General features: G+C 40.2%; 1 protein-coding gene and 1 pseudogene across 1 annotated transcript; both read right to left on the reverse strand.

The window, feature by feature from the left end:
• Positions 1-3,771: 3,771 nt before the first annotated feature.
• Positions 3,772-6,943, reverse strand: LOC125779190 (uncharacterized). Its single transcript, XM_049459834.1, has 3 exons — positions 4,613-6,943; positions 4,374-4,554; positions 3,772-4,318 (listed from the first exon to the last, which is right to left on the reverse strand). Coding segments are annotated over exons 1-3 (498 nt in total). The 5' UTR covers positions 4,615-6,943; the 3' UTR covers positions 3,772-4,003.
• A 486-nt stretch (positions 6,944-7,429) lies between these two features.
• Positions 7,430-18,738, reverse strand: LOC125779671 (uncharacterized; annotated as a pseudogene).
• Positions 18,739-26,686: the final 7,948 nt, after the last annotated feature.

A 26,686-nucleotide genomic window follows, 5' to 3' on the forward strand; every position in this document is an offset into this window, starting at 1 on the left:
GGAATCACCTTGTCTGAAACCTCGTTTGGTATCGAACGGCTCGGAGAGGTCCTTCCCGATCCTGACGGAGCTTTTCGTGTTGCTCAACGTTAGTTTACACAGCCGTATTAGTTTTGCGGAGATACCAAATTCAGACATCGCGGCATAAAGGCAGCTCCTTTTCGGGCTTTCGAAAGCAGCTTTGAAATCGACAAATAGGTGATGAGTGTCGATTCTCCTTTCACGGGTCTTTTCCAAGATTTGGCGCATGGTGAATATCTGGTCGGTTGTTGATTTACCAGGTCTGAAGCCACACTGATAAGGTCCAATCAGTTTGTTGACTGTGGGCTTTCATTTTTCACACAATACGCTCGACAGAACCTTATATGCGATATTGAGGAGGCTTATCCCACGGTAGTTGGCGCAGATTGTGGGGTCTCCTTTTTTATGGATTGGGCATAGCACACTTAAATTCCAATCGTTGGGCATGCTTTCGTCCGACCATATTTTACAAAGAAGTTGATGCATGCTCCTTATCAGTTCTTCGCCACCGTGTTTGAATAGCTCGGCCGGCAATCCATCGGCCCCTGCCGCTTTGTTGTTTTTCAGGCGGGTAATTGCTATTTGAACTTCTTCATGGCCGGGTAATGGAACGTCTGCTCCATCGTCATCGATTGGGGAATCGGGTTCGCCTTTTCCCGGTGTTGTGCTATCACTGCCATTCAGCATGTTGGAGAAGTGTTCCCTCCATAATTTAAGTATGCTCTGGGCATCGGTAACTAGATCATCTTGGGGGGTTCTACAGGAGTATGCTCCGGCCTTGAAACCTTCTGTAAGCCGCCGCATCTTTTCGTAGAATTTTCGAGCATTACCCCTGTCGGCCAGCTTATCCAGCTGTTCGTACTCACGCATTTCGGCCTCTTTCCTCTTCTGTCTGCAAATGCGTCTCGCTTCCTTCTTCAACTCTCGGTATCTATCCCATCCCGCACGTGTTGTGGTCGATCGTAACGTTGCGAGGTAGGCAGCCTGTTTTCTCTCCGCTGCGACACGGCACTCCTCGTCGTACCAGCTGTTCTTTTGCACTTTCCGAAAACCAATGGTTTCGGTTGCAGCTGTACGTAAGGAGTTTGAAATGCCGTCCCACAGTTCCCTTATACCGAGTTGTTGACAAGTGCTCTCAGAGAGCAGGAGTGCAAGCCGAGTAGAGAATCGTTCGGCTGTCTGTTGTGATTGCAGCTTCTCGACGTCGAATCTCCCTTGTGTTTGTTGGCGTGCGTTTTTTGCTGCACAGAGGCGGGTGCGAATTTTGGCTGCAACAATATAGTGGTCCGAGTCGATGTTAGGACCTCGGAGCGCACGCACATTTAAAACACTGGAGACGTGTCTTCCGTCTATCACAACATGATCGATCTGGTTGGTAGTTTTTCGATCCGGAGACAGCCAGGTAGCTTGATGGATCTTCTTATGCTGGAATCTAGTACTACAGATAACCATATTTCGGGCCCCGGCGAAGTCGATCAGCCTCAACCCATTTGGGGGTGTTTCGTCGTGGAGGCTGAATTTATCGACCGTAGTACCAAAGATACCTTCTTTGCCCACCCTGTCGTTGAAGTCGCCAAGCATGATTTTTACATCGTGACAGGGGCATCTCTCATAAGTGCGCTCCAAGCACTCATAAAAAGCATCTTTGGTCACATCGTCCTTCTCTTCCGTCGGGGCGTGCTTGCAAATCAGCGATATGTTGAAGAACCTCCCTTTGTTGCGGATTGTGGCTAGACGTTCATTCACCGCAGTGAATGATAGTACTCGGCGACGGAGTCTCTCTCCCACCACGAATCCCACACCAAACCTGCGCTCCTTTATATGGCCACTGTAGTAAATGTCACAAGGACCTACTCGTCTCTGTCCTTGTCCCGTCCATCGCATTTCTTGGACGGCGGTGATGTCAGCCTTTGTTTTCACGAGGATGGCCACTGTAGTAAATGTCACAAGGACCTACTCGTCTCTGTCCTTGTCCCGTCCATCGCATTTCTTGGACGGCGGTGATGTCAGCCTTTGTTTTCACGAGGACATCAACCAGCTGGGCAGTGGCACCTTCCCAGTTAAGGGACCGGACATTCCAGGTGCATGCCCTCAATTCGTAGTCCTTATTTCGTTTGCCATGGTCGTCATCAAAAGGGGGGTCTCTCATCCGAGGCTGGGGATGCTTCGCCTTCTCACGTTAGCTCGCCTTCAAACGGATGTTCTTAGGCTACCCAGAGGATACTTGGTCAAAGACCGGAAGTCGTGAGCTGCTTGAGTCACATGTAAAAGAATCGTTTCTGGCCACTCTCAAGTAAATGGCAATCAGAGAACTTTCCTCACTTGCGTGAACTTCTACACATGACTCCATCCTCCATTTCTATCATATAAAAAATATAATTTAACAATTTTATGATATAATATTCTCAATTTATAGACTTATTTTACGAATATAATCACCAAGATTCACACTAGTGTATAGTTTCTACATAGTATACTGACTATAGGTACGTCTATAATTGGGCAACCCTAGTTTATCGACCTTACTAATAGGAAAAAATTTGAATCTTGGTGATTACATTCGCAAATTAAGTCTATAAATTGAGAATATTATATCATAAAATTGTTAAATTATATTTTTTATATGATAGAAATAATGTTTACGGAAATTTTTATTTTTCATTTTTGAAAATTTTACAATTTTTTTTAAATAAATAAAAATAAAATAAAAAAAAATCGACCCACTCCAGGATTAGCAGGGATAGTTGTCAAATTGATTGAAGTTTTTTTTAGAAAAAATGGCGAACTTCCTAAAAATGACGATTTTACTTAAAAAAAAAAACCGATTACTTTACATAATTGATCGTGTTAAATTTTTTTCGTGTATTTTTTCGAAAAGTTTATTCAAAAACAAAAATTTAAAGAAAAAAGGTCCCCAAAAGTCAATTTCTACAAAAGTTATGGCTATTTGAAAACAAAAAAGCCATTTTTTTTTTTAATTCATAACTTTTTTGAAGTTGAACAAAAAATTTTAAAAAAATTATCAAAAATGTTTTTCAAAGGGTAGAAAACGATGGATAAGTTTCAGCAAAATCTAAAGGGGTCGGGTTCAAAAGTGGTCGATTTCGTATGGAATACCCCATATGTACTTGTATTTGTTGAATTCATTTCGATTGCGAGTGTCTTCTTGTTGTTGCAACACTTCCCATTCTCCTACTATCCAATTTCCAGTGCTATCCTCAAAACCAGAAAACGTATTCGAATTATAACTACGTTCGCTGACATTTATTTATGAAAAAATTATGCAACAGGCAATATGCCGAAACAACAACTTGCGCTCGTTCAGGATTGCAAAATAAAAGTTTTTTAAGGCAAATGCCGAAAGCATTTTCAATGCACCGCTTAGCTCTACTTAGCCCGTAGTTAAAAATCCTCTGCTCTACCGAGAGTTTTGTGGTGCTATACGGTTTTATTAACAAAAGGCGTCGTCTCCTACGATGAAATGCGGATTTTTTTTTATTAATTACTGTGTCTGGAGGAAATAGACAGGTGTCATTCAGAATGCTGCTACCAAACTTAGAACTTCTCATAATATTAGAGTCGCCTTCACTTCCATAAGCACCTATATCCAAATATGTAAATTTATAATTAGCATCACAGGTAGCCAGCAAATTTATTGAATGAAACCTCAATAAATCCAAAAGTTTAAAATTCGTATTACTTTGTGGTACAACCGAGGCATATAATGTGGTCTTATCTTGTAGTTATAAAATACTAGCAACCCGCCCCGGCTTCGCACGGAAATAAAATATAAGGCCTATGTCACTCACTGAAAAAATGATTAAAATCGATCCCGCAGTTTTGATTTATTCATTACTGTCCGTGGCCCGCACGCGTTACATTTGGAGTAAAACAATTCCCCTTTCTTTATACCATGAAGATTTGCTTGCTATTTTTGAAATATCTAAATTCATACCCTTCATTTTTTTGCATTTTTACATATTTATTTTATTTTTACAACTTGTTGTCTATTGGATGCATTATAACTTGAGTTTATATTTTGTTGCTCTGACGATGAGGAAGACAAATCTACATTCACCCCTGCAATTGTAATATTTGAATTTTCATTGACGGGTTGGGTGCCAAGAGCAACACCTGGTATGCCTTCTATAGTTTGAGAAATGACACAAAGACGCACAATAGTTCCTTCGTTTGGAGTGAGCTGATATTTAGAAAATGGGCCACCTCCTGTTGCTCGACTCTCAATTTTGTTGTGAGCTAATTTTCTTTTGATTTCGCTCTTCCACTCAGTAATAACCTATAGAAATAAGTTTGTTTTAATTGCAGTTTAATTTTGACTGAAATTTACTTACCTTTTTCCACCCGTTTACATCTTTGTGTGGAGGACCTGCAGCATTAAGCGATTCAGTTAATTCCTGCCATAACGATTCTATTGTCGGTTTATTGCGTTTCGTAAACCCTCTTAAGATATCTGGATTTTTTTCCATAAATTCAATTATGATCGTATTTTGCGTTCTATTCTTATGTTTTCCCCTACAAAAATAAAGTTAATTACTTTGTAAGAATATAATAAATAAATTCCTGAACTTACATTTTCTCAACCGTCTAACAACACACAGAAATATAAACTAATATTCAAATCTGTTGGCGATTATCTTCTTGTTTTATTTCTGATAGCAAAACCGATAAAATTGGTTTCGATGACACCCAAAACCGATACAAATTCTGTTTCGAACATCAAACCAATAATATCTGAATTCATGACACCTACTGCTTTTTTTGATCGGTTTCAATTCCGATTCCGACAACTATCAGATTCCACAACACCCCCGAATTACATGGAATTCAGTACGGTAATAACGACATGAATTGAAAATACATACATACATATTTACGCCCGAAATTTAATGATGCGAGAGATTCGTACATATGTATGTACTTACATACATGTGTACGTACCGAGTTCTTTCACCACACGATCTAATTCAACACGAATGAGGTGGGGTGAGATTCCCACATAACTTCTAAAGTTTCATTCGGTTGACAGCGAACAAACACACAAACAATTTTTTTTGGAAAAAGTGCTGCTCTTGTTTAAACAATTTTGGTTAAATAAGAAATGAATCAACTATTTTTTTGATGCAGAACGAAAGTAAATATTTGAAAGTTTAACTTCAAGTAAGTTTCATTTTAATCGGTGGATTCTTTTATGATGTATGGCTATGTAAACAAAAAATATATGGCTTTTTACCACATTTTGTCCGAGTGCCACACCCCCTTTATATATTTCTTCAAATTATAATGACATAAACCTTCCTCTTCAAGCAATCTATCTATTAAAAAAAACCGCATCAAAATCAGTTGCTTAGTTTTCAATATTTAAACATTTAAGGGGACAATAGGACAGAAAAAGTGACTTTGTTTTATAATCGATAGCGAGAACCTAAGTGACGTTGCAAACCCCCCGAAGGTAAGTATCTGTAAGAATATTTTTCAAAAAAAAAAACAACACGGTTTAAAATTCAGAAAAAATGTATAAAACCAGAACCACTGCCAAATTGGCTTTGATTGGCATAAAATCTTTTGGCCTGCTGTTGCGTTTCAGAAATAGATGCGGCTCCACCATCTCATAAAGTTCATCAAAAGCTTGTGGTGCCATGCGAAAGTTTTCAACGAATAAATTTGGAGAATTTCGCAAGGCTTCGAAATCGGACAAGAATCTTCCCTTGTTGTTCCGTTCCTTAAGGTATGGTCTCAGCCAATATTTCGCCTTCTTCTTATGCTCTTTGTTTTGGGATTCAGCATCCATCTCTATGGCAGCCATCATGGCACTACAATTCAACGTAATCATTAAATTCATCCTCCAGTGAAATAAAACCATTTTTATGAAATATAGTTCATTTCAAAATTTGATATAAAACTTACCAATCTTCATCCATATTCCGTAAATCGCAATGCAAATATTTCTGTGCTTACACACATACATAAGTTAATTTTCTTTGTTTATTTTCTCTTGCCCTTCTCATGTGAATCATTCACAATGCGTGACTAGCTGTCAAAATTACTTGAGGAAATAATGTATTTTTTTCTTCAGCTATTATTTAGAAGCTGGATACCTACCTTTATGACTAAAATAAAGGACGAAAAGAACGAAATTGATTGATTTTTGAACAACCGCACAATCTTACCTAATTTAGCTTGGTTGATATTTACTTTTAATTTGATTTTTATGATTTTGTGATCTGACATGGAGGGCTCTGATAACACGATCCGCTGTCCAGCACCTCCCTTCTGTTCTCTGTAACAAACGTGGGTTCACAGCTCTTGCGTAGCATTTCGCAAGTTCGGAGTTGTCTCAGGTACCACTTTAGACTGGCATCGCTCATACCCTTCCTACAGGGGGCACCTGGTTCTCCTGGAGAATTGCTGGTGGTAGAGGGCAGTCTGTCTTTTCTCTTTCTCCGAGCACCTGCGGTGAAAGCCCGTTGTGACTCATCCAAATCAAAGCAGCTGAGCCTGCCTCCTCATGACAACGCATACTCCTCTGGCAACAGGGAATTCGGGAAGTTAAACCGGTCTACTTACTTGCACCAGTGCTGTTGTTCTTGCTGTTGGCTTTAGTCGTCTGCAGTGGTTGTTGTTGTTGTTTTGGTGTCGTTGACGAGGATGTAGCATGATATTGATATTGGGGTCGGACAATGGAATCGATGGCAAGTGCTCAAAAACAAAAGAAATATCTCTCCGACTTTTCTCGCTTCTTATCTGCATGAAGCTTAATACTCCCACCACTAAATCCACAGCTTCTATATTTATGAACTGGACGAAGGAGTACAGATTACACCTTAACATTGCAGTCGATAATGTTAAGATTTCGACTGTGATTTGCTGAACACATTGAGCGCGACTAGGGATGGCAAATTATTATTTTTTAATCGATTAAAGAATCAAATGATTTATTGCAAGATATAACAAATAATTGCAATTAATGTAAAAAATCGATTAATCGATTAATTCCAATGTTTTTAAATAATACTAAATTGCATAAAGACCACCACCAAGTTTCTGCGCCGAATCTTGTATTATAATGCTCTATCACAGAGTCCCAGACATATCCTAAAAGAGAAAATGGCCTATATTTCAAGTTAAGTAGCACAATGACATTAAATTTTTCAAAATATGTACATCAATCTTAAAGTAAAAGAATTGCCTCATACTTGAAAGACTAGGTTTTGCAAATTTTGCGTAAAAATAAAACCAATAAAATATAGGAGACTATATTCTTATTTCAGACATTCAAATTATGTTGGTATATACACAAAAACAAAAACGGAAATAAAATTAAATTATCGTATTAAAAATTCATTTGTCTTAGCATAAATGAAAATGTATTAATTGAAGTCAATAAAATTTATTCTTTGTTCAACCAAGTCTGAAGAAAAAGCAATTTCGATAAACGTTTTGTTGTCAAACGATTGCGTTTTCGGTCGCAGTTGCACCCGCTTTTGAGAAAAACCGCTCAGCTGGTACTGAGGTACCAAGTAGATTTTATTTAATAATTTTACGCCAATCGGCATTATACAACATATATAAAGAAATATAAATTGATATAGAGGGGAAATATAAAATTATAATATAACTAGCTGACCCCGCAGCCGTTGTCCTGCGTGAAATTAAGTATTTTGAAAAGAAAGTTAAATTTATCATTTCATTTTTGTTTTTGTTTTTTTTTTCCATGTAACGCAGCTTTATAAACAACATTTTTTGGTTTCTGTTCCGGTGTACAGAAAAGATGGTTTTCCAATTCGTGAGAATGAGAATTCCAAATTTATGCCTCACACTATGCGACTATCTTTAGGTCCTGTTGATTGACATCACAAATGCAATTTTCACTGGAAACGGAATACGTTTGAACTTAAATGAGAAATCGTTAGACCTCAAAGGAATTCGTAGAATCAAGCATTCTCCCCAATTAAGAAGAAGAAGCATTCTCCCCCTTGTATTCGATAGGTGCGTCACAATCAGTCGGGTTCCATTACACACTTTCAGCGCATGAAGATTGCGAAACATAATAACGTCGGATACTACTTTGAGACGCAAATGATGCGGTGGCATACCAAGCCTGTGCAAAGAATTTAGGAACACCACTGGATAATTCACGGCGTCGTCTTCATAGTCAAGACGATCGATTGATTTGTATGAGCGCAAGTCTCCCGGAATTTGACTTTGAATCTTCCAGTTGAAGTCAACAACATCGGTATTTTTGGCAGCTAACATTGCGCGTGCACTTAAGGAATCGTAGTTATGATAATTTGGCCAATGTGCGAATATTTGTGATGAGTTCATCTTTCGTCAATTGATAAAGGGAAGATGGAATGGATGGAATCGAACCACCGGAAGTATCAACCGAAGTTGTACCATTTCCAATTTTTAGCGAAGACGATGTAAAATGTCTTTGGCAATGTCGATGTTTATATCGAAAAGTATGCGAACTTCATTTTCATTCCACTGATTAGCGTGCTCCAGCATTTGTAATTGCTGGTTTACTTCTCCAAAACTTGCACACATCGAACCATTCACAGTAAGCAATGAATCAAATAAAGTTGAACCGCGTACATTAATCAATAGCAACCGAAGGTAGAAACAATCGTCGTTTTTCGGGTGGATTGTGTAAATTCGCCCTAATGCATTAGTTGATAAGACACCTGGATGTCAATCTACTGGTTGGCCTTGCTTTCTGCGTAACTATTTCTTCGACGATTCATTCCATGTATAATATCAAGCTATTTTCGAATAGAGCAATGTTTTCACAAACGCATCACTGACGAAAGTTGAGAAAAAACTCGTCAATGTTAATTTTGTTGCTGGCGATGTTTCCACTGGCTGTACTGTATTCTCTGGGTTGAAATACACACTTTGGCCAATCTTCAAATTAACTGCGAGACGCACAACAGTCGGAAAACGTTCATGAATTGCAAAAGTAAATATCCTACAAAGCGCTTTAGTGCAGTTCACGTATCGACCATATCGTTCAAAACCAATAACCGCCATGTTGATTCCTTTGATGACGTACATACAAACGTATTTTATCGATTACACCAAACTGCAACAGTGGCGAATATGGTACGATCCATGTGTTAACAACTTCGATACTCACGCCTCTAAATTGAATGCTAAATGTTCTGCCATTGTCGTCTGGTGAGCGACGCCGATTGAGTGGATATCCATCATTTCTAGTTTGTGTTTCCGAAAGAAAAGTACGTGGATACTATTTCGTGCATTTATTGACAGACATACAAAACGAAAAAGGATTGTAGTGTCCGCAAGGTCCATGAACCATATTGGTTTTCATCACTTCGTATAATACTGGATCTTTCTTTGCATCAGGAATTGCCGCATGATTGAATGATTTCATCAATTTGATCTGGTGTAACCACCTTCCAACATCCAAAGAAAAATGTGTGCGTGCGGCAAACCTCTCTTTTGCCACTCAACAGAGTACATCTAGCATCTAACAGCACCATATACATATGCACTGCTTCAAGATAATGTACATCGAAGCTGTTGCTTAAAAAGTCTTGCTGTGACATCGTGACGATCGCTTTCTGATTGATCGCGACCCATAACACCGCACGTATGTCATCGCATCCTGGGGGTACTCGTTCATGTGCCTTGGGCTGCTAATGTATGTTGATGCCAAAAAGAACGCCGACCGATATCAGCGCGACCTCTTCATGGCATCGTGACAAATTTCAATCTGTAATTGATCACTTTGTGTGAAAAACACATAACATTTTCACTGAATAATTTTCAAAAATTTTTGAAACAAACGCCAAATTTGAAAGATTTAAATAATTGAAAAACGAAATAAAAAAATTTGTATGGAAAAAATTAACTTTTTGGAATTGTTCAATTTTCCGACTTTTCCTCATAAAAGACATACAGATTTTTTATTTCTAAACCTTTCCCAATCCACAACGAACAACTTCATAAGATTTCATCAATATTGGTTCAGCCGTTCTCTTAGCATAACTAACGAACAAACATTCATTCGTTTGTATGAGAAAAAGAAAAGGGCTGTTGTTAGGGGTTTTCCGGCAATTATTCGAATTTTTTTCTCCGCAGAAATCATCCCTGAACCTCAACGAACATTTTAAAAAAAGAATTATCAAATTTGGTTCAGTCGTATGAAGGTTATGAGCGTACATACATTTTGGCGATTCATTTTTATTTATATAGATTATTACATAGAAATTATAGTAAAGCAAGTAAAAAAAAAAGAAAATTAAATTGTCTTGAGTAGGGGAATATTAATAGACGTCGTTTTATATCAGGGATGAATGCGTTGAGTGAGCCGTTGTAGAAATCCACTTCAGTATGCAGCGCGTTGACAAGCAACGCGATGCGATTGTGTGGGCCGAACACGTAGTTTTTTGAGGTTTTTATGGTTTTTAGCAGGCGGTTGCGTCTTAAAAAGATACCCGTCGGTGCCAACTCAAAACAGCTGGTGATGTCCGGAGCATCAGTTAATCCATTCACGACTTTAAAGAAGAACATTAGGTCAGCTCCCTGATGACGAGCATGTAACTTGTTGATGTTGAAGCGGTCATAGATATCTTCAGTTGAGTTGTGACCACCAGAAACATCGTGACAGTACCGGTAGCCTAGAAGTTTACATAGTTTCGCCTGAACTCTTTCAACACGGTTGATTGTCACGTCAGTGAAAGGTGACCAAATTACACTACCATAGTCCAGGACTGGGAGGAGCAGCGAGGAAGAAAGACGCGGAATGGAGTTTGGATTCTTAAAGTCTTTACTTGTCCGAGTAACATATATATAAAACCAAGAACTTTGAAAGCCTGATATAAGATTTTGTCGATGTGTTTGCTGAATGTCAATTTGTTGTCGATGAGTATGCCCAGGTCCTTTACTTGTACAACTAGTAACCTACTAATTAGGTGGAGTGCATGAGTGCGATCGTGAAAATGAAATGACAGCGCACTTTTTGATATTCAGATCAAGTTTATTTTTGAGGCACCAGGTCGCGAGTGCATCAATGTCACTTTGGTGAGTAACAGTATTTTGTTCGCAAGATATGGCTCTGAATAACTTTAGGTCATCTGCATAAAGCAGATGGTCAGATCGGAAGATATCACCGATATCATTAACAAATATATTAAAAAGAGTGGGACCCAAATGCGAACCTTGCGGCACCCCAGATGTTACGTCATGCCTGATAGAGAGGTTACCATAACCCTTGGAATTGCCTACCAATAAAATACGACTGTAACCAGTTAAGTGCGTTACCTTGGATGCCATGCTTGCTTCGTTTACTCAGTAAGATGTTGTGATCCACTCAATTGAAGGCTTTGCTAAAATCTGTTTAGATGGAATGAATTACTTTATCGTTCTTTAGAGATTCAAGCAGGTAATTGACGTAAATGAACAGGTTTGAGGTAGTGGATCTCCCACCTACGAATCCATGTTGTTTACTGGTGATGATGCTTGAGAAGAAAGCAGTCAGTTGAGGAAGAACAATCTTTTCAAAGAGTTTAGCTAGAGCAGATTGAATGTAAATTGGTCCATAGTTGGAGATATCAGCCTTTGGGCCGTCCTTATGAATAGGACACACAGAAGGATCTTCCAATCAGTTGGGAAAGTACCATTGTGAAGCGAGAAACTAAACATATGTGTGAGATGTTCACTGAGGCTGGTGGCACAACTTTTGAGAAAGATGTTTGGTAGGCCATCAGGATCAGCTCCTTTCTTGGTATTCAGAGACATTAGACATTTGTGGACTTCATTGATACTGACAGCAGGCTCATTATTGGGTGATGAAGAGCTCTGGCATGGATCATAAATGTATACACTTTTGAAGAACGATGCGAATATATTGCTGATATCCAAACCTGAGGTGACTGTACAGTTGTTCCAGGACATGGTTGATGGGAAATAGGGTGGGTCGATTCCGGACTTTTTTTGATTCGGGATTTCTAATAGTGCGGAAAAGTTGCCTTAGTACTTCCTGATTCCAATGCAACTTTTTGTTTGGAGATCGGATTGCATCTTCAACCCCAACTCCGGCCTTGAAATTTCGGAAATTCGCCTAAAATCGTGAAATTGTCTACATAGCGCCTGAAATACGCATCTCATGGCAAAATGTATAAAACAAAAGTTATTTGTCACGTCATTTGCTACCGAAATGGTATATGTGATCATGGCCGTAGGACGAACCGTCGCGAGATACGAGCCAAAAGGCGGCGCGCCACAGCGTAAGGTGAAAATTGTTGCAGCTCTCAGCTAACCTGTATTGGTCACCCAGAACCCACCGCGTGGAGGTGGCTGCTCTTCGGGTTCCTCCCAAGGCCAACCCAAGCAAGCAACCATATACCAGGCTTGTTTTAGTCTGAATCTGTGTCAAATTTATTGATAAAATCAGATTTTGTACTAAACTTTGGCACTTGTTACCTAGATTTTAGTGTAGAGCGTATAAAACGATCACGATGGGGGCCAATAACTTTAGAAGATGCCTCTGTCACCAGTTTGACGGTTCTCTCGACTGTCACGGGGTGAGAGGTGAATTCACTAAATTTCCATACTTCTGAAGTGTCTCCCGACAGCCCTTTAATGAGTTCTTCGTTAGAAACTGAACAAAGAAGACGGTCAAGGGCCAACTTTCTGACTTCTATCCGTTCGTCGGTCATCATACTAAGGAGAATGTTTTCTGGAAGAGCAAAGAATCGAATCGACAACCTTGCACAGTTTAGCAGGTAAGTATCTCGACCTTTAAATTGCAGCATAGAGATGGCGAGAGCCATCTTTGATTGAACTGTTGAATCTTATTGAGAACTAAACTTACTATAGTTCGGACTAGTATTGTGTTTCTTATAGGTAGCGTGAACTTTTTTCTTGAGTAGCGTTTTATGTTTTAGTTCACTTGAAAACCAACGAGGAAAAAGACTGCCCAACGTGTATTATGTCGTAGAGAACTTTGATTTTGTATGTCTATGGATTAGACCAATCTGTGTTTAAATAAAAATGATTGAGGTTGACATAGTCAGCATTCTTGAAGTGTAAGTAAGGTGACAATGTAGACTTAAGACTCGATTGAAGCTCAATTGAGATATCCAAAGCTGGATGATACCGATCTATAATAGTAATTTCCTGGGTACGCTCAATATGTACATGTAGGTCACTGAAACAAAGATCAAGTAAGTTAATATTGTCAATTAAGATTTTGTTGAATTGTATGCATTCCATTAGAGGGAAACCTTCATAAAATAGATTTTCACAATCTGAACGTGGTGAACTACTAGGAAGATTGAAATCTCCAGTGATAAGAAAGTTGGTGTCCCTGTGTTTATCTTTCAAGTAGTAAAGCGTATCAAGATAAATCTGGTATACGTTGAGTGAAGCTCTAGGGACAATGTAAACACACCCAATGATGATATTAGAGTTATTGCACTTAATTTTCACATATATTCGTTCTAGGCTATTATCGGGGATGTGGATGCACTCAGCATGGAAATACTTTTTTAATGCTATGAGGACACCACCACCGCGTTCGTTGATACTTGTTGAATTATTTCTGTCTTGCCTGAAAATGTTAAATGTGTCGTCTATTACCTCCCCGTCGTGAATAGCAGGATGAAGCCATGTCTCAGAAATACAGAAGGTATCGATGCTGCTAGTTGACGTTCCAGTATTAAATCACTGAGCTTGGTTCGAAGATCCCTTACGTTCTGGTAATGGACTTGCAGACTAGGTTGAGTTTCCCTTATCGATGATCGAACGAAAATTTTTATCTACTAATTTAGGAACACCATTGACATACTTTATTGTCTTAGATGTATCACCATTCTTCGTTAAGGTATCTAACTGCGCCCGGAGGTTCTTGAGGTGGTTTAGCTGAGATGGAGTGAGATTAGTTTTAAAGATCACTTTATTAGATCCAGCAGCGGGTTCCAGAGGTTTAGATTTGAGTATTGCACGCGCTACACTTGGAGATGGAGTTTCAACGAGAAGTGGACGAGTGCGCCCGAGCAGAGGGCGGCCCAAACGACGAATCTTAAACTGGTCCACGTTACCAGTCAAGTCCGGAGCAGAACTGAGAGGACATTAGCTCTGTCCTCTTAAAGCCGGTCTTTACCGTCTGCTTTCGTTAATTCAGTGACATTTAACAAGACGAAGTTCAGCGAATTAAGGGAAGACATCTTCTGCTGGAGCAGGAACATTAGAGAAGGTTTTGAGCTTACCTTCAATAGTTCTCAGTCTGCTTTCAAGCCCAGTACATTTGTCATCCGTATGCTTGTGCTTCTTGGTTAGGTTCGAGACATCTTTCCTGATGTCAACAATATTTTTTTCGATGGAGGACTTAAAACTATTAAATTTGCTGTCGAACGAGGCAGCAAGTTTAGAATATTGAGCATCAAGCTGACTCTTTAGCTTACACATAGTTATATTGTCATCATCATTGCTATCGGATTCAGGGTCGACTTCGGTGACAACACTAACATCTAATTTAAAGGGACCTTATTTCCATTGGAAGCCTTGCATCTTGATATTATTAGCTAGTTCAGTGAATTCAGGTCTAGTGCGCCCAGTGCATTTAGAATGAGTCCATATACGGCAACCAGTACATAATACGAGTACACTTGGTGATTTAGCATGAACGATAGAATTGCATTTGCCACACATGTGCGTCGGCTGTGTGCTTCCTTTAGGAGGCATGTTGGGCGTAAAAAACTTGAATTTTCGGTAAAGATCAGTTATAAAGTAGCACAACACTACACTAAATATCAATTATGTTGTGGTTATATAAAATTTTGGTTAAGCTGCTGCCTGCTCCATTTACTTAGTAGTTCTTTTCCGTTGAAGAGGGAAGCGAGACGCATTTGTAGACAGAAAACGAAAGAGGCCGAAATGCGTGAGTACGAAGAGCTTGATAATGTAATGCTCGAAAATTCTACGAAAAGATGCGGCGACTTACAGAAGGTTTCAGGACCGGAGCATACTTTTGAAGAACCCCCAAAGGTGATCTAATCACCGATGCCCAGAGCATACTTAAATTATGGAGGGAACACTTCTCCAGGATGATGAATAGCAGTGAACGTACAACGCCAGGAGAAGGCGAACCCGATTCCCCAATCAATGACGATGGAGCAGACGTTCCACTGCCCGACCATGAAGAAGTTCGAATAGCAATTACCCGCCTGAAGAACAACAAAGTGGCAGGGGCCGATGGATTGCCGACCGAGCTATTCAAACACGGCGGCGAAGAACTGATAAGGAGCATGCATCAGCTCCTTTGCAAAATATGTTCGGACGAAAGTATGCCAAACGATTGGAATTTAAGTGTGCTATGCCCAATCCATAAAAAAGGAGACCCCACAATCTGCGCCAACTACCGTGGGATAAGGCTCCTCAACATCGCCTATAAGATTCTATCGAGCGTATTGTGTGAAATATTAAAGCCCACCGTTAACAAACTAATTGGACCTTATCACTGTGGCTTCAGACCTGGTAAATCAACAACCGACCAGATATTCACCATGCGCCAAATTTTGGAAAAGACCCGTGAAAGGATAATCGACACACACCACCTCTTCGTCAATTTCAAAGCTGCGACAGCGCGAAAAGGAGCTGCTTTTATGCCGCGATGTCTGAATTTGATATCCCCGCAAAACTAATACGGCTTTGTAAACTAACATTGAACAGCACCAAAAGCTCCGTCAGGATCGGGAAGGACCTCTCCGAGCCGTTCGATACCAAACGAGGTTTCAGACAAGGTGATTCCCTATCGTGCGACTTCTTCAATCTGCTGCTGGAGAAAATTTTTCGACCTGCAGAACTTAATCGAGCAGGTACAATCTTTTATAAGAGTGTACAGCTGCTGGCGTATGCCGATGATATTGATATCATCGGCCTCAACACCCGCGCCGTTAGTTCTGCTTTCTCCAGACTGGACAAGGAAGCAAAAGAAATGGGTCTGGCAGTGAACAAGGGCAAGATGAAATATCTCCTGTCATCAAACAAACAATCGTCGCACTCGCGACTAGGCTCTCACCTCACTGTTGACAGTCATAACTTTGAAGTTGTAGATAATTTCGACTATTTAGGAACCAGCATTAACACCACCAACAATGTCAGCCTGGAAATCCAACGCAGGATTACTCTTGCCAACAGGTGCTACTTCGGACTGAGTAGGCAATTGAAAAGTAAAGTTCTCTCTCGACGAACAAAAGCCAAACTCTATAAGTCGCTCATAATTCCCGTCCTGCTATATGGTGCAGAGGCTTGGACGATGACAACAACCGATGAGTCGACGTTGCGAGTTTTCGAGAGAAAAGTTTTGTGAAAGATTTATGGTCCTTTGCACATTGGCCACGGCGAATGTCGCATTCGATGGAACGATGAGCTGTACGAGATATACGTCGACATTGACATAGTTCAGCGAATTGAAAGACAGCGGCTACGCTGGGTAGGTCATGCTGTCCGGATGGATGAAAACACTCCAGCTCTGAAAGTATTCGCCGCAGTACCCGCCGCGGGAAGCAGTGGAAGAGGAAGACCTCCACTCCGTTGGAAGGACGAAGTGGGGAAGGACCTGGCTTCGCTTGGAATATCCAATTGGCGCCACGTAGCGAAGAGAAGAAACGACTGGCGCGCTGTTGTTGACTCGGCTATAATCACGTAAGCGGTGTCTACGCCAGTAAAGAAAGAAGAAGAAGTTCTTTTCCATTCGCAAGATCTTTTTTACAAACTCATTTCTTATTTGGAGATCCTTAGTTAAAGGTCCTCTAAGTTTTTGGTTGGCTGCATTTTTACTTTTAAATCTTATTAGACACAATACAAATCAAGTTCGAGTATATATAGCTTTCAAAGCTTTTATAATGCTTCAAATTAATCACTTTTGATATATTTTATTCTTCGTACAATTTTCTTTAATCTTTACAAAAAAATTGCGACTTTAAACACGTGTCTTTCAAATCAGTACTTTTTTGAAAGTCCGTACAGTTTTGATTTTCATTTATTCCCAAGCATCAATAGTTTTTCGGCTTAGTTCTAATACCTGACAATTTAAATAAAAGATCAATTCATCGTGGAGATGTAAAATCGTTGTCCTTCCTCCTTCTTTTGTTCACTAGAGTTTTCTGAGGAGCCCAGAGGTCAAACTCATTATCTACCGATTCCACTGACGACTCGCTGCCCGTTTCTATAGTATTATCTGCAACTGTTATTTCAGTACATAAAAACTGTATAACTGGGGACAACGCTAATGGATTTTTGAAATGAATTATTTTGAATCTCGGGTCGAGTAATGTTGATGCAGATAGCAAAAAGGAATGTTCGATGTCAGTATTTGGTTAATATATGAACATAGTTTAATGAACCGTTCAAGCTTGTAGTAGGTCGAACTCCAACGTGTTTTCACGTCCAAAATTGTCTTTAGCATTTTGCCTTCAGCTACTCCGGCAGCAGCTTGCACATTTCGAAGATCATCATTAGCTTTAACACTTCTCAGGACTGTTCAGTGAGTTTTCACATATTGAGGGTGTATGCAAGACAAGGAATATGGCGTTTTTTGCCAAATGAATCATGTACTGCTTTCACGATGTTTGCACCATTGTCGGTCACTACAGCCATTACTTATTTTCCGTCAATAGAAAAGTCTTTCAAATCAGCAATGAGAACTTCGGAAATATGTGATGCAGTATGTGCTTCCGTTTATTTATAAACGCCAATTGTTCCATTAAATTGCTTCGTCTCATTTACACCATGAATGGTCACAGCAAGCATGCTATTCACTTCTACTTCAGTCCAGATATCTGTCGTTAAACTCAAATATGAAAAAGTTTTTAGCATCGCTACACATTTTCTTTTCTTCATTGTACATTTTTTCAATGTGAGCCTTGATGGTATTTCTTGTTGGGACTTTGTAAAGAGGAAAATGTTGTTTCATGAAACTTAAGAAGCCTTTACCTTTTAAAAAATAAATGAACAAAAAGCGTCATTAATTATCAATTTGTTTTATAATGTAAGTATTTTAATATACCTTCAACAAAGTCAAAAGGTAGATTATCCTTGATAACCATTTCCACTATTTCATGCTGCAGCTTTTGGTTCTTTGAGCCATGAAGCGAAAAGATTTCAATATTTTGGAAGACTTTAGAAATGAGGGTTGACGATTTTTACTGTTACAGCTGGGTAGCTCTCTCATGCTGCTTTCATTCGGTAAATTGCTGCTGAAGCTTGGCCCCTCCCTCAAAGGGCTTTCATTAATTGGTTTGCTGCTGCAACTCGGCATATCAATCATGGTGTCAGTGTCATCATCACTTAGGGAAACATTGTTTTTACTCCTAGATTGCAGAGTCTAATTTGTGCACATATATTTATATATAACTAGAAGAAATTTAAAATGTACCGATTGCTCCAACTTACCACCAATTTGCAGGCTACAGTTGCATGCTTTAATTTTAAATGCTGCAACATATTTGATGTGTTATTAGAAAATTTTAAATTTTTGCAGCAAAGTTGACATTTAACGTAGTTATTGTTTATTTTATTAAAAAATTTCCATACTTCGCTTTTAACGGGCGCCATTGCTCTTCAAACAACTGAACGTAAAATGCGTTTGACTTAACTGTAAATGCAGTGTTACCAGACATTCATTTGTTGATATTAAACTACATTGACATATTAGAATTTAACTATGTTTACACCGTTTCCAGTCATTAATGACTGATGCGACCAATTTCGAGCCTTGTACGCTAACTTAGATGAACATAAAATGTATTAAATTTCAAAATGCTGTTTGCGATTATTTAGCAATTACTCAAGTAATAGTCGAGTAATTAGAAAAGATGATTCGATGTAATTAAACCGTAAATTGAATGAAAATAATCGATGAATTTAATCAAGTGCCATCCCTAAGCGCGACACGACATGTCAGCACGACAGGGAACTAAAAATGGCGTTGTGAGCCCTTCTACATGAATATTTGTGAGAAGGCAGCAACATAACAATGGCCCGCAGGTACACAAGATAACACAGCTGTCCATTTTGCATATACACAATTTCGTTGTGGCCATACTAATACTTTGCACTTCAATGAAATTTTAATATTTTGTTCAAAGTGAAATTTTTTATACAAAAAATAAGTAAATAGGTAAATTTATTTCTTTCAAACTATCAATTGTTATTACATATGACATAATATAACTATTTTATGCTTTTATTTGTTAAATAAAGTCAGGTTTGTTAGAGCTTTGAATAATTTTACATTTTACATATTAGTGGCTTCACCACTCGACCTCATCTCTGTACTGTTAGCTCTACTGTTGTCCTTCTGTCGTTGGCAAATACTTATATTGAAGTTAGCGAGAGCGACAACTGTCGGCCTGCAGTCGTGCAGCTGTCAAATTAACTGTGTTCTTAAGAACGTGCGTATTGTTACAAAAAGTAGTATTAAGTTGTATTTGTATTACTATATGCATCCCTGATTATGAACAATAGCTGTAGGTATATGGAATAGCATTTGTCTTGACATCTGGCGCCGCACTGTCTGGCGCCGCGACTGTCTGCTTGCGTCTGGCGCCGTATGTTCTGGTAATTTCCAGACGGGATATTCTAGAAGGACACGTCGGCATCAGCGAGAAGTGCGTGGCTATAGCCGTATGTTCTGGTAATTTCCAGACGCGATATTCTAGAAGGACACGTCGGCATCAGCGAGAAGTGCGTGGCTATATAAGCCGTGGCAGCGCCAACGTAATCAATCAGTGCTAAGAGTAAACTGCTATAGTGTAGACGAGTTGTGAAATAAAGAGTTGCTGAATTAAATTAAACAGTGTTGATTTTATTTGTCAATCCAGAGATACGAACCTAACAAAGTAAACTAGCAAGAGTAAATTCGTAACAATTGGTGTCAGAAGTGGGATTGTCAAATAATCCAAATTCAAGATGGTTAAATTCGGAGAATTGAGAATTCAGCAATTAAAAAAGGAACTGGAGGAGCGTAATTTGCCGATAAGCGGGCAAAAGGCGGATCTGCAGGCACGATTACGTGAAGCAATGGAAGCGGATGGAATTAATGTGGACGAGTTCGAATTTGTTGGGCCAGAAACTTCTACAAAGGTAGAAGAGAAAGTAGAAGAACAACGAACATCATCAAGTGTAGACATGAACACGTTGTTAGTGGCTATTAAGCAAATGGCAGAAAATGCAGTGCAAACAGAAAATCGTCTGGCACAGCAAATAGCTGAAAATACATCGCAGTTAAAGTCTTGCCTTACACAACAAATGACTGAAAATAATACGCAGTTAGAAAAGCGTTTGGTACAACAGATTACAGAAAATAATACACAAGTGCAAGAGAAATTTTCAAAATTTGAAGACGAATTAAGCACAATAAAAAATGACGAAGAAAATTTAAGATCAGAATTTCTTCAACTGAGTAATCGTATGCGAGAACTGCAACTGCATGGCCCTGCACCATCAACAAATAATCCAAGATTGAAGGCACCCACATTCGATGGAAGTATTCCATTTCAAATTTTCAAACTTCAGTTTGAAAAGACAGCAATGGCCAATAACTGGAATGCAGCGGACAAAGTGGCGTCCTTGTTTGTATCATTGAAAGGGCCTGCGGCAGAAATCCTTCAGACTATTCCAGACTGTGAACGGGACAACTATGAGGCATTGATGAGTGCGATAGAAAGACGATATGGTAGTGAGCACCGGAAACAAATATACCAGATCGAACTGCAAAATAGGGGTCAGAAAATGAACGAGTCATTGCAAGAGTTCGCAACTGAAATAGAACGACTGGCTCATTTGGCAAATGCAGATGCACCTGTGGATTACATTGAGAGGGTAAAAATTCAATGTTTCATAAATGGAATTCGTGATGTGGACACCAAACGCGCCACATATGCATTGCCAAAAAGAACGTTTGCTGAAACGGTTTCGCACGCCCTCACACAGGAAACAGCTTCCCTACTAAGTAAACCAGCACACAAAGTACAAAGGGTTGAAATGGAACAACCGGCGCTGATGGAAGAAATATTGAAGACTCTGAAGACAATTGCTGCACAGCGAGTAAATACAACAGGCAGATGTTTCAACTGTAGAAAAGCGGGTCACTTTGCCCGAAATTGCAAGATAAAAGTAAACCCATCAAAATGGAAACAACCAACAGATAATGAGGACGAAGCATCCACATCTCACAAGTCGTTAAACTAAAACGGAACAGTTCAAAGGGGCGTGAGCTGGTTCCCACAACTATTTGCCCCGCCATCTCGATATCACAAATAGGTCGCCATGACAACAATCTTACTATCAACGGCATCGTAAATGGACGACTGTCAACGCTTACTTTGGATACTGGTGCCACACATTCAATTATCCGACCGGATGTGGTAAGAGGAACGGTTGAACCATTAGTCGGTTGCAAGCTTCGAACGGCCACCGGGGAGGAAGCAGCTGTCGCGGGAAAAGTGTTTTGCAAAGTGATGATTGGTACCCTGGAAGTTAATCACACCTTCATCGTAGCAGAAATCACGGATGAAATTATAATGGGAGTAGATTTCATGATTGATCACGGGGTTACTTTGGATTTAAACAAGCAAATGCTGTTTTGCCAGAACATGGAGATGCCTATAAACACCGGATATGTGACCAACGTTGAAAGTAAGAGGGTGATTGTTGATGATAATCAGAGTATTCCACCAAAATCTGAGGCGATTGTATGGGCTAAAGTGAATGGAGGAGGTGGGACTGAAGAGTTGTGGATTGTGGAACCAACAAAAATAGATACACCCATATTGGTAGGAAGAACGCTTGTGAAAACTAGAGAAGACGCCACCATTCCGGTGAGAGTAGTGAATGAATTCAACACGCCTATAAGGCTGAAGAAAGGAGCAGTAATTGGACAGTGCCAGAATATAAGTGCAATAGCACGATGCGAACGGTCACAACAGAAGCCTACTATTGAGCCACAGCAGATAAGTCCTACACTCCTAAATAATTTGCTGAACGAACTGCATGGAAATGAAAAATTAAAAGCAGAAAAACTATTAGAAAAATACGCATCCATATTTGCAAACGAAGGAAACAGAGGAAGAACCGGCATTGTCAAACATCGCATAAATACTGGAGACGCTAAACCAATCCGACAAGCTCCGCGTAGGGTTCCACTAGCAAAACGTGAGGATGCTAACAAAATTATTGAAGACATGCACAAAAACGGTGTAATCGAACCTTCAATAAGTCCATGGAGCTCACCTATCGTCTTAGTTAAAAAGAAAGATGGTAGCACCCGTTTCTGCGTAGATTATAGGAAGTTGAATGATGTCACAAAGAAAGACAGTTATCCTCTACCAAGAATCGACGATACATTAGACACCTTGTCTGGAGCGAAATGGTTTTCTACATTAGATCTACAAAGTGGATATTGGCAAGTCGAGATTGATGAATGTGACCGTGAAAAGACCGCTTTCAGTATGGGCGACGGGTTATGGGAATTCTCTGTGATGCCATTTGGGTTATGTAATGCGCCTGCAACGTTCGAGCGACTGATGGAACATGTGTTAAAAGGACTCAACTGGAAGACATGTTTGGTGTACCTTGATGACATTATCATCATGGGAAAAAGTTTTGATGATCATCTGAAAAATCTAGAGGAAGTCTTTCAGCGAATAGCATCAGCCGGATTACGCTTGAATCCCAAAAAGTGTTCATTATGGAAGAAGCAGGTCACATATCTCGGACATAAAGTGTCAACTGAGGGAATTCACACCGAGGAAGGAAAAATAAAAGCAGTGAAAGATTGGCCTCGACCCACCAACATTCATGAACTCCGCAGCTTCCTCGGCTTATGCACGTATTACCGCCGTTTTGTACCTGGATTTGCGAACGTGGCTAGAAGTTTACATGATTTGACAAAGAAGAATCGCCCGTTTGTATGGCAGTTGGAACAAGAAAAAGCGTTTGAGCAGCTTAAAGAACTACTTTGTACGGCGCCGATGTTGGCTTATCCAATACCTGGAAAGAAATTCATCCTGGATACAGATGCGAGCGCTTATGGAATTGGAGGTGTTCTGTCTCAGCTCATCGACGGACAAGAAAGAGTAATTGGGTATTACAGCAGAGTGCTCGGGAAACCAGAGAAAAACTACTGTGTGACGCGAAAAGAACTACTAGCTGTGGTGGAATGTGTAAAACATTTCCACAAGTATTTGTATGGACAACGATTCTTGCTGAGGACTGATCATGCAGCATTAAAATGGTTATTACAGTTTAAGAATCCGGAAGGCCAAATTGCACGATGGATCGAAAGATTACAGAATTACGACTTCGAAACGGAACATCGAAAGGGGATTCACCACAAAAATGCGGATGCATTATCACGTCGCCCTTGTCCACTGGAATGTAAACATTGCTCCAAATCAGAAGGAAAAGAAGGTATAATCGACGTGCGATTACTGAATATAGAACCTGAAGATGATTGGACTCCTCACCGCATCAGAATCAATCAGCTGGAGGACCCTGATCTTGCAAAGCTGGTAATGGCCAAAGAAAATGGGGTACGACCACCAAAGGAACAAATAAGTAGCGAGAGTCCAACTGCAAAAGCATATTGGGCCCAATGGAACAGCATAAACCTCGTTAATGGATACCTTCATCGTACCTGGGAAAGCGAAGATGGCAAACATTCTCGTCTGCTGATCATAGTACCGAAGTCCATGATCCCAAAAGTATTGAAAGAATATCACAATGGACCTAGTGGAGGGCACCTTGGAATAACAAAAACTATAGAGAGGATTAAACAACGGTTCTACTGGATCGGTTGTCGAGATTCCATAGCAGAATGGATAAGTAATTGCGTAGAGTGCATGGCAGCTAAAGGTCCTAAAGCCAAAAGTCGCGGTAGGCTACAACAGTACAACGTGGGATCACCATTTGAACGAGTCGCAATGGATATTGCAGGTCCGTTCCCAACCAGTACGGCCGGAAACAAATATCTACTGGTTGTCATGGACTATTTCAGTAAATGGCCAGAAGTATATGCCTTACCAAACCAGGAAGCGAAGACAGTAGCCGAAGCGTTTGTAGAAAATTGGATAACAAGATTCGGAGTGCCCGTCGAATTACACTCAGATCAAGGCAGGAATTTCGAATCTTCCATTTTCCAAGAAGTCTGTACATTATTGGGCATCCACAAGACACGGACAACAGCGTTACATCCACAATCAGATGGAATGGTGGAGAGATTCAACCGAACGCTCGAAGAACATCTGCGGAAAATCGTTGATAAAGACCAACGGAATTGGGACAAGTGCATCCAGATGTTCCTGCTGGCGTATCGTTCAGCGAAGCACGAGACAACTGGTTACACGCCAGCAAAGATTATTTTCGGATCTGATCTGCGACTCCCTGCTGATCTTAAGTTTGGAACGAATCCTACAGCTGTAAGAAATGATGGAGATTATTGTTCTGCCTTAAAGGAAGAAATGAATGAATTGCATCTAATGGTAAGACAGCATACGCATCTGATGAGCAATAAGATGAAGGACCGGTTCGATCAAGCGGCAAATTCAAAAGGTTTTGAAGAAGGTGATCTGGTCCTGTTGTACAATCCACTTCGAAAGAAAGGCTTGTCCCCGAAATTGCAGACAGCCTGGGAAGGACCCTATATGGTGATGAAACGACTTAATGACGTGGTATACCGCATACAAAGAAATGGGAAAGCACGATGTAAAATGAAAGTAGTACATTTGGAGAGGCTCGCCCCATTTGGTTCAAGAGGATTTGTGCCTAATCGGGACGATTAGGCTTTAGTGGAGGGCAGTGTTACAAAAAGTAGTATTAAGTTGTATTTGTATTACTATATGCATCCCTGATTATGAACAATAGCTGTAGGTATATGGAATAGCATTTGTCTTGACATCTGGCGCCGCACTGTCTGGCGCCGCGACTGTCTGCTTGCGTCTGGCGCCGTATGTTCTGGTAATTTCCAGACGGGATATTCTAGAAGGACACGTCGGCATCAGCGAGAAGTGCGTGGCTATAGCCGTATGTTCTGGTAATTTCCAGACGCGATATTCTAGAAGGACACGTCGGCATCAGCGAGAAGTGCGTGGCTATATAAGCCGTGGCAGCGCCAACGTAATCAATCAGTGCTAAGAGTAAACTGCTATAGTGTAGACGAGTTGTGAAATAAAGAGTTGCTGAATTAAATTAAACAGTGTTGATTTTATTTGTCAATCCAGAGATACGAACCTAACAAAGTAAACTAGCAAGAGTAAATTCGTAACAGTATTTTAATATTTGACAGCTGTCGCTTGCAGTCTGTCGCGCTCAATGTGTTCAGCACATCAATAGTCCTAAGATTTAAGGTAAAACACTTGACAGTCACTGCTCCTTCATTCCTCCACCACTCCCGATAACTGGCAAAGAACAAAGCCGCAACAAAATCCTCAATAGCCATAGGTTATTGGGGGAAAAAGAAAAGATGCTGGCTTCAGGTTAAGAAACACAAGGAACTTCTCCCCAAGTAATTTCTGCTGAAGTAGAAAATAGTTTCGTCAGTTCTGATATAACTTCTCGACGTCGTGTTTGTTGACGGGCGTGCTTTGCTGTACAGAGGCATATCTTCACTGTTAAACTCTTGGAGTGTACGCACGAGTAATGTCAACTTCCCATTCCAATGAGTCGTTCAATTCGCTTCCAATAAACTGGGGCAAATGACGAACAAACACTTTCAGTTTTTTCCATAACGAAACTACAGACCGATCAAATTCATTGATTTTCGAATTTACATACTCAATTGTTTGCTTGCACAGCAACTTTGTACAATCACCAAATTCATTTTATTTTTTTATACAACAACCAAAATTCATTGATCACTGCAACAGTAATTCGATACTTTAATTTTTGTTTATTTTAATAATTTTGTACAACCATCGATTTCGTTGACTTAACCGATTTCACAAAACATATAAATGAGTTGGAGGATGAAGTCATGTGTAGTAGTTCATGCAAGTGAGAAAAGTTCTCTGATCGCTATTCACTTGGGAGTGGCCACAATCGATTCTTTTACATAGGACTCAAGCAGCTCACGACTTCCGGTTTTTGACCAGTATCCTCTGGGTAGCCTAAGAACATCCGTTTGAAGGCGAGCTAAAGTGAGAAGGCGAAACATCCCCTACTTAGGGTTGTGCGCTGGGTTTGGGACCCGCCACGTAAAAAAACACCCCCCATGAAAAATTAACAACAGCCTCGGATGAGAGACTCCCCTTTTAATGACCACCATGGAAAACGAAATAAGGACTACGAATTGAGGGCATGCTCCTGGAATATTCAGTCCCTTAATTGGAAAGGTGCCGCTGCCCAGCTGGTTGATGTCCTCGTGAAAATAAAGGCTGACATCACCGCCGTCCAAGAAATGCGATGGACGGGACAAGGACAGAGACGAGTAGGTCCTTGTGGCATTTTCTACAGTGGCCATATAAAGGAGCGCAAGTTTGGTGTGGTATTCGTGGTGGGAGAGAGACTCCGTCGCCGAGTACTATCATTCACTCCGGTGAATGAACGTCTAGCCACAATCCATATCAAAGCGAGGTTCTTCAACATATCGCTGATTTGCGCCCACGCCCCGACGGAAGAGAAG

This window comes from Bactrocera dorsalis, chromosome 6 (assembly GCF_023373825.1).
Source record: "Bactrocera dorsalis isolate Fly_Bdor chromosome 6, ASM2337382v1, whole genome shotgun sequence".
Classification (NCBI taxonomy): Eukaryota; Metazoa; Arthropoda; class Insecta; order Diptera; family Tephritidae; genus Bactrocera; species Bactrocera dorsalis.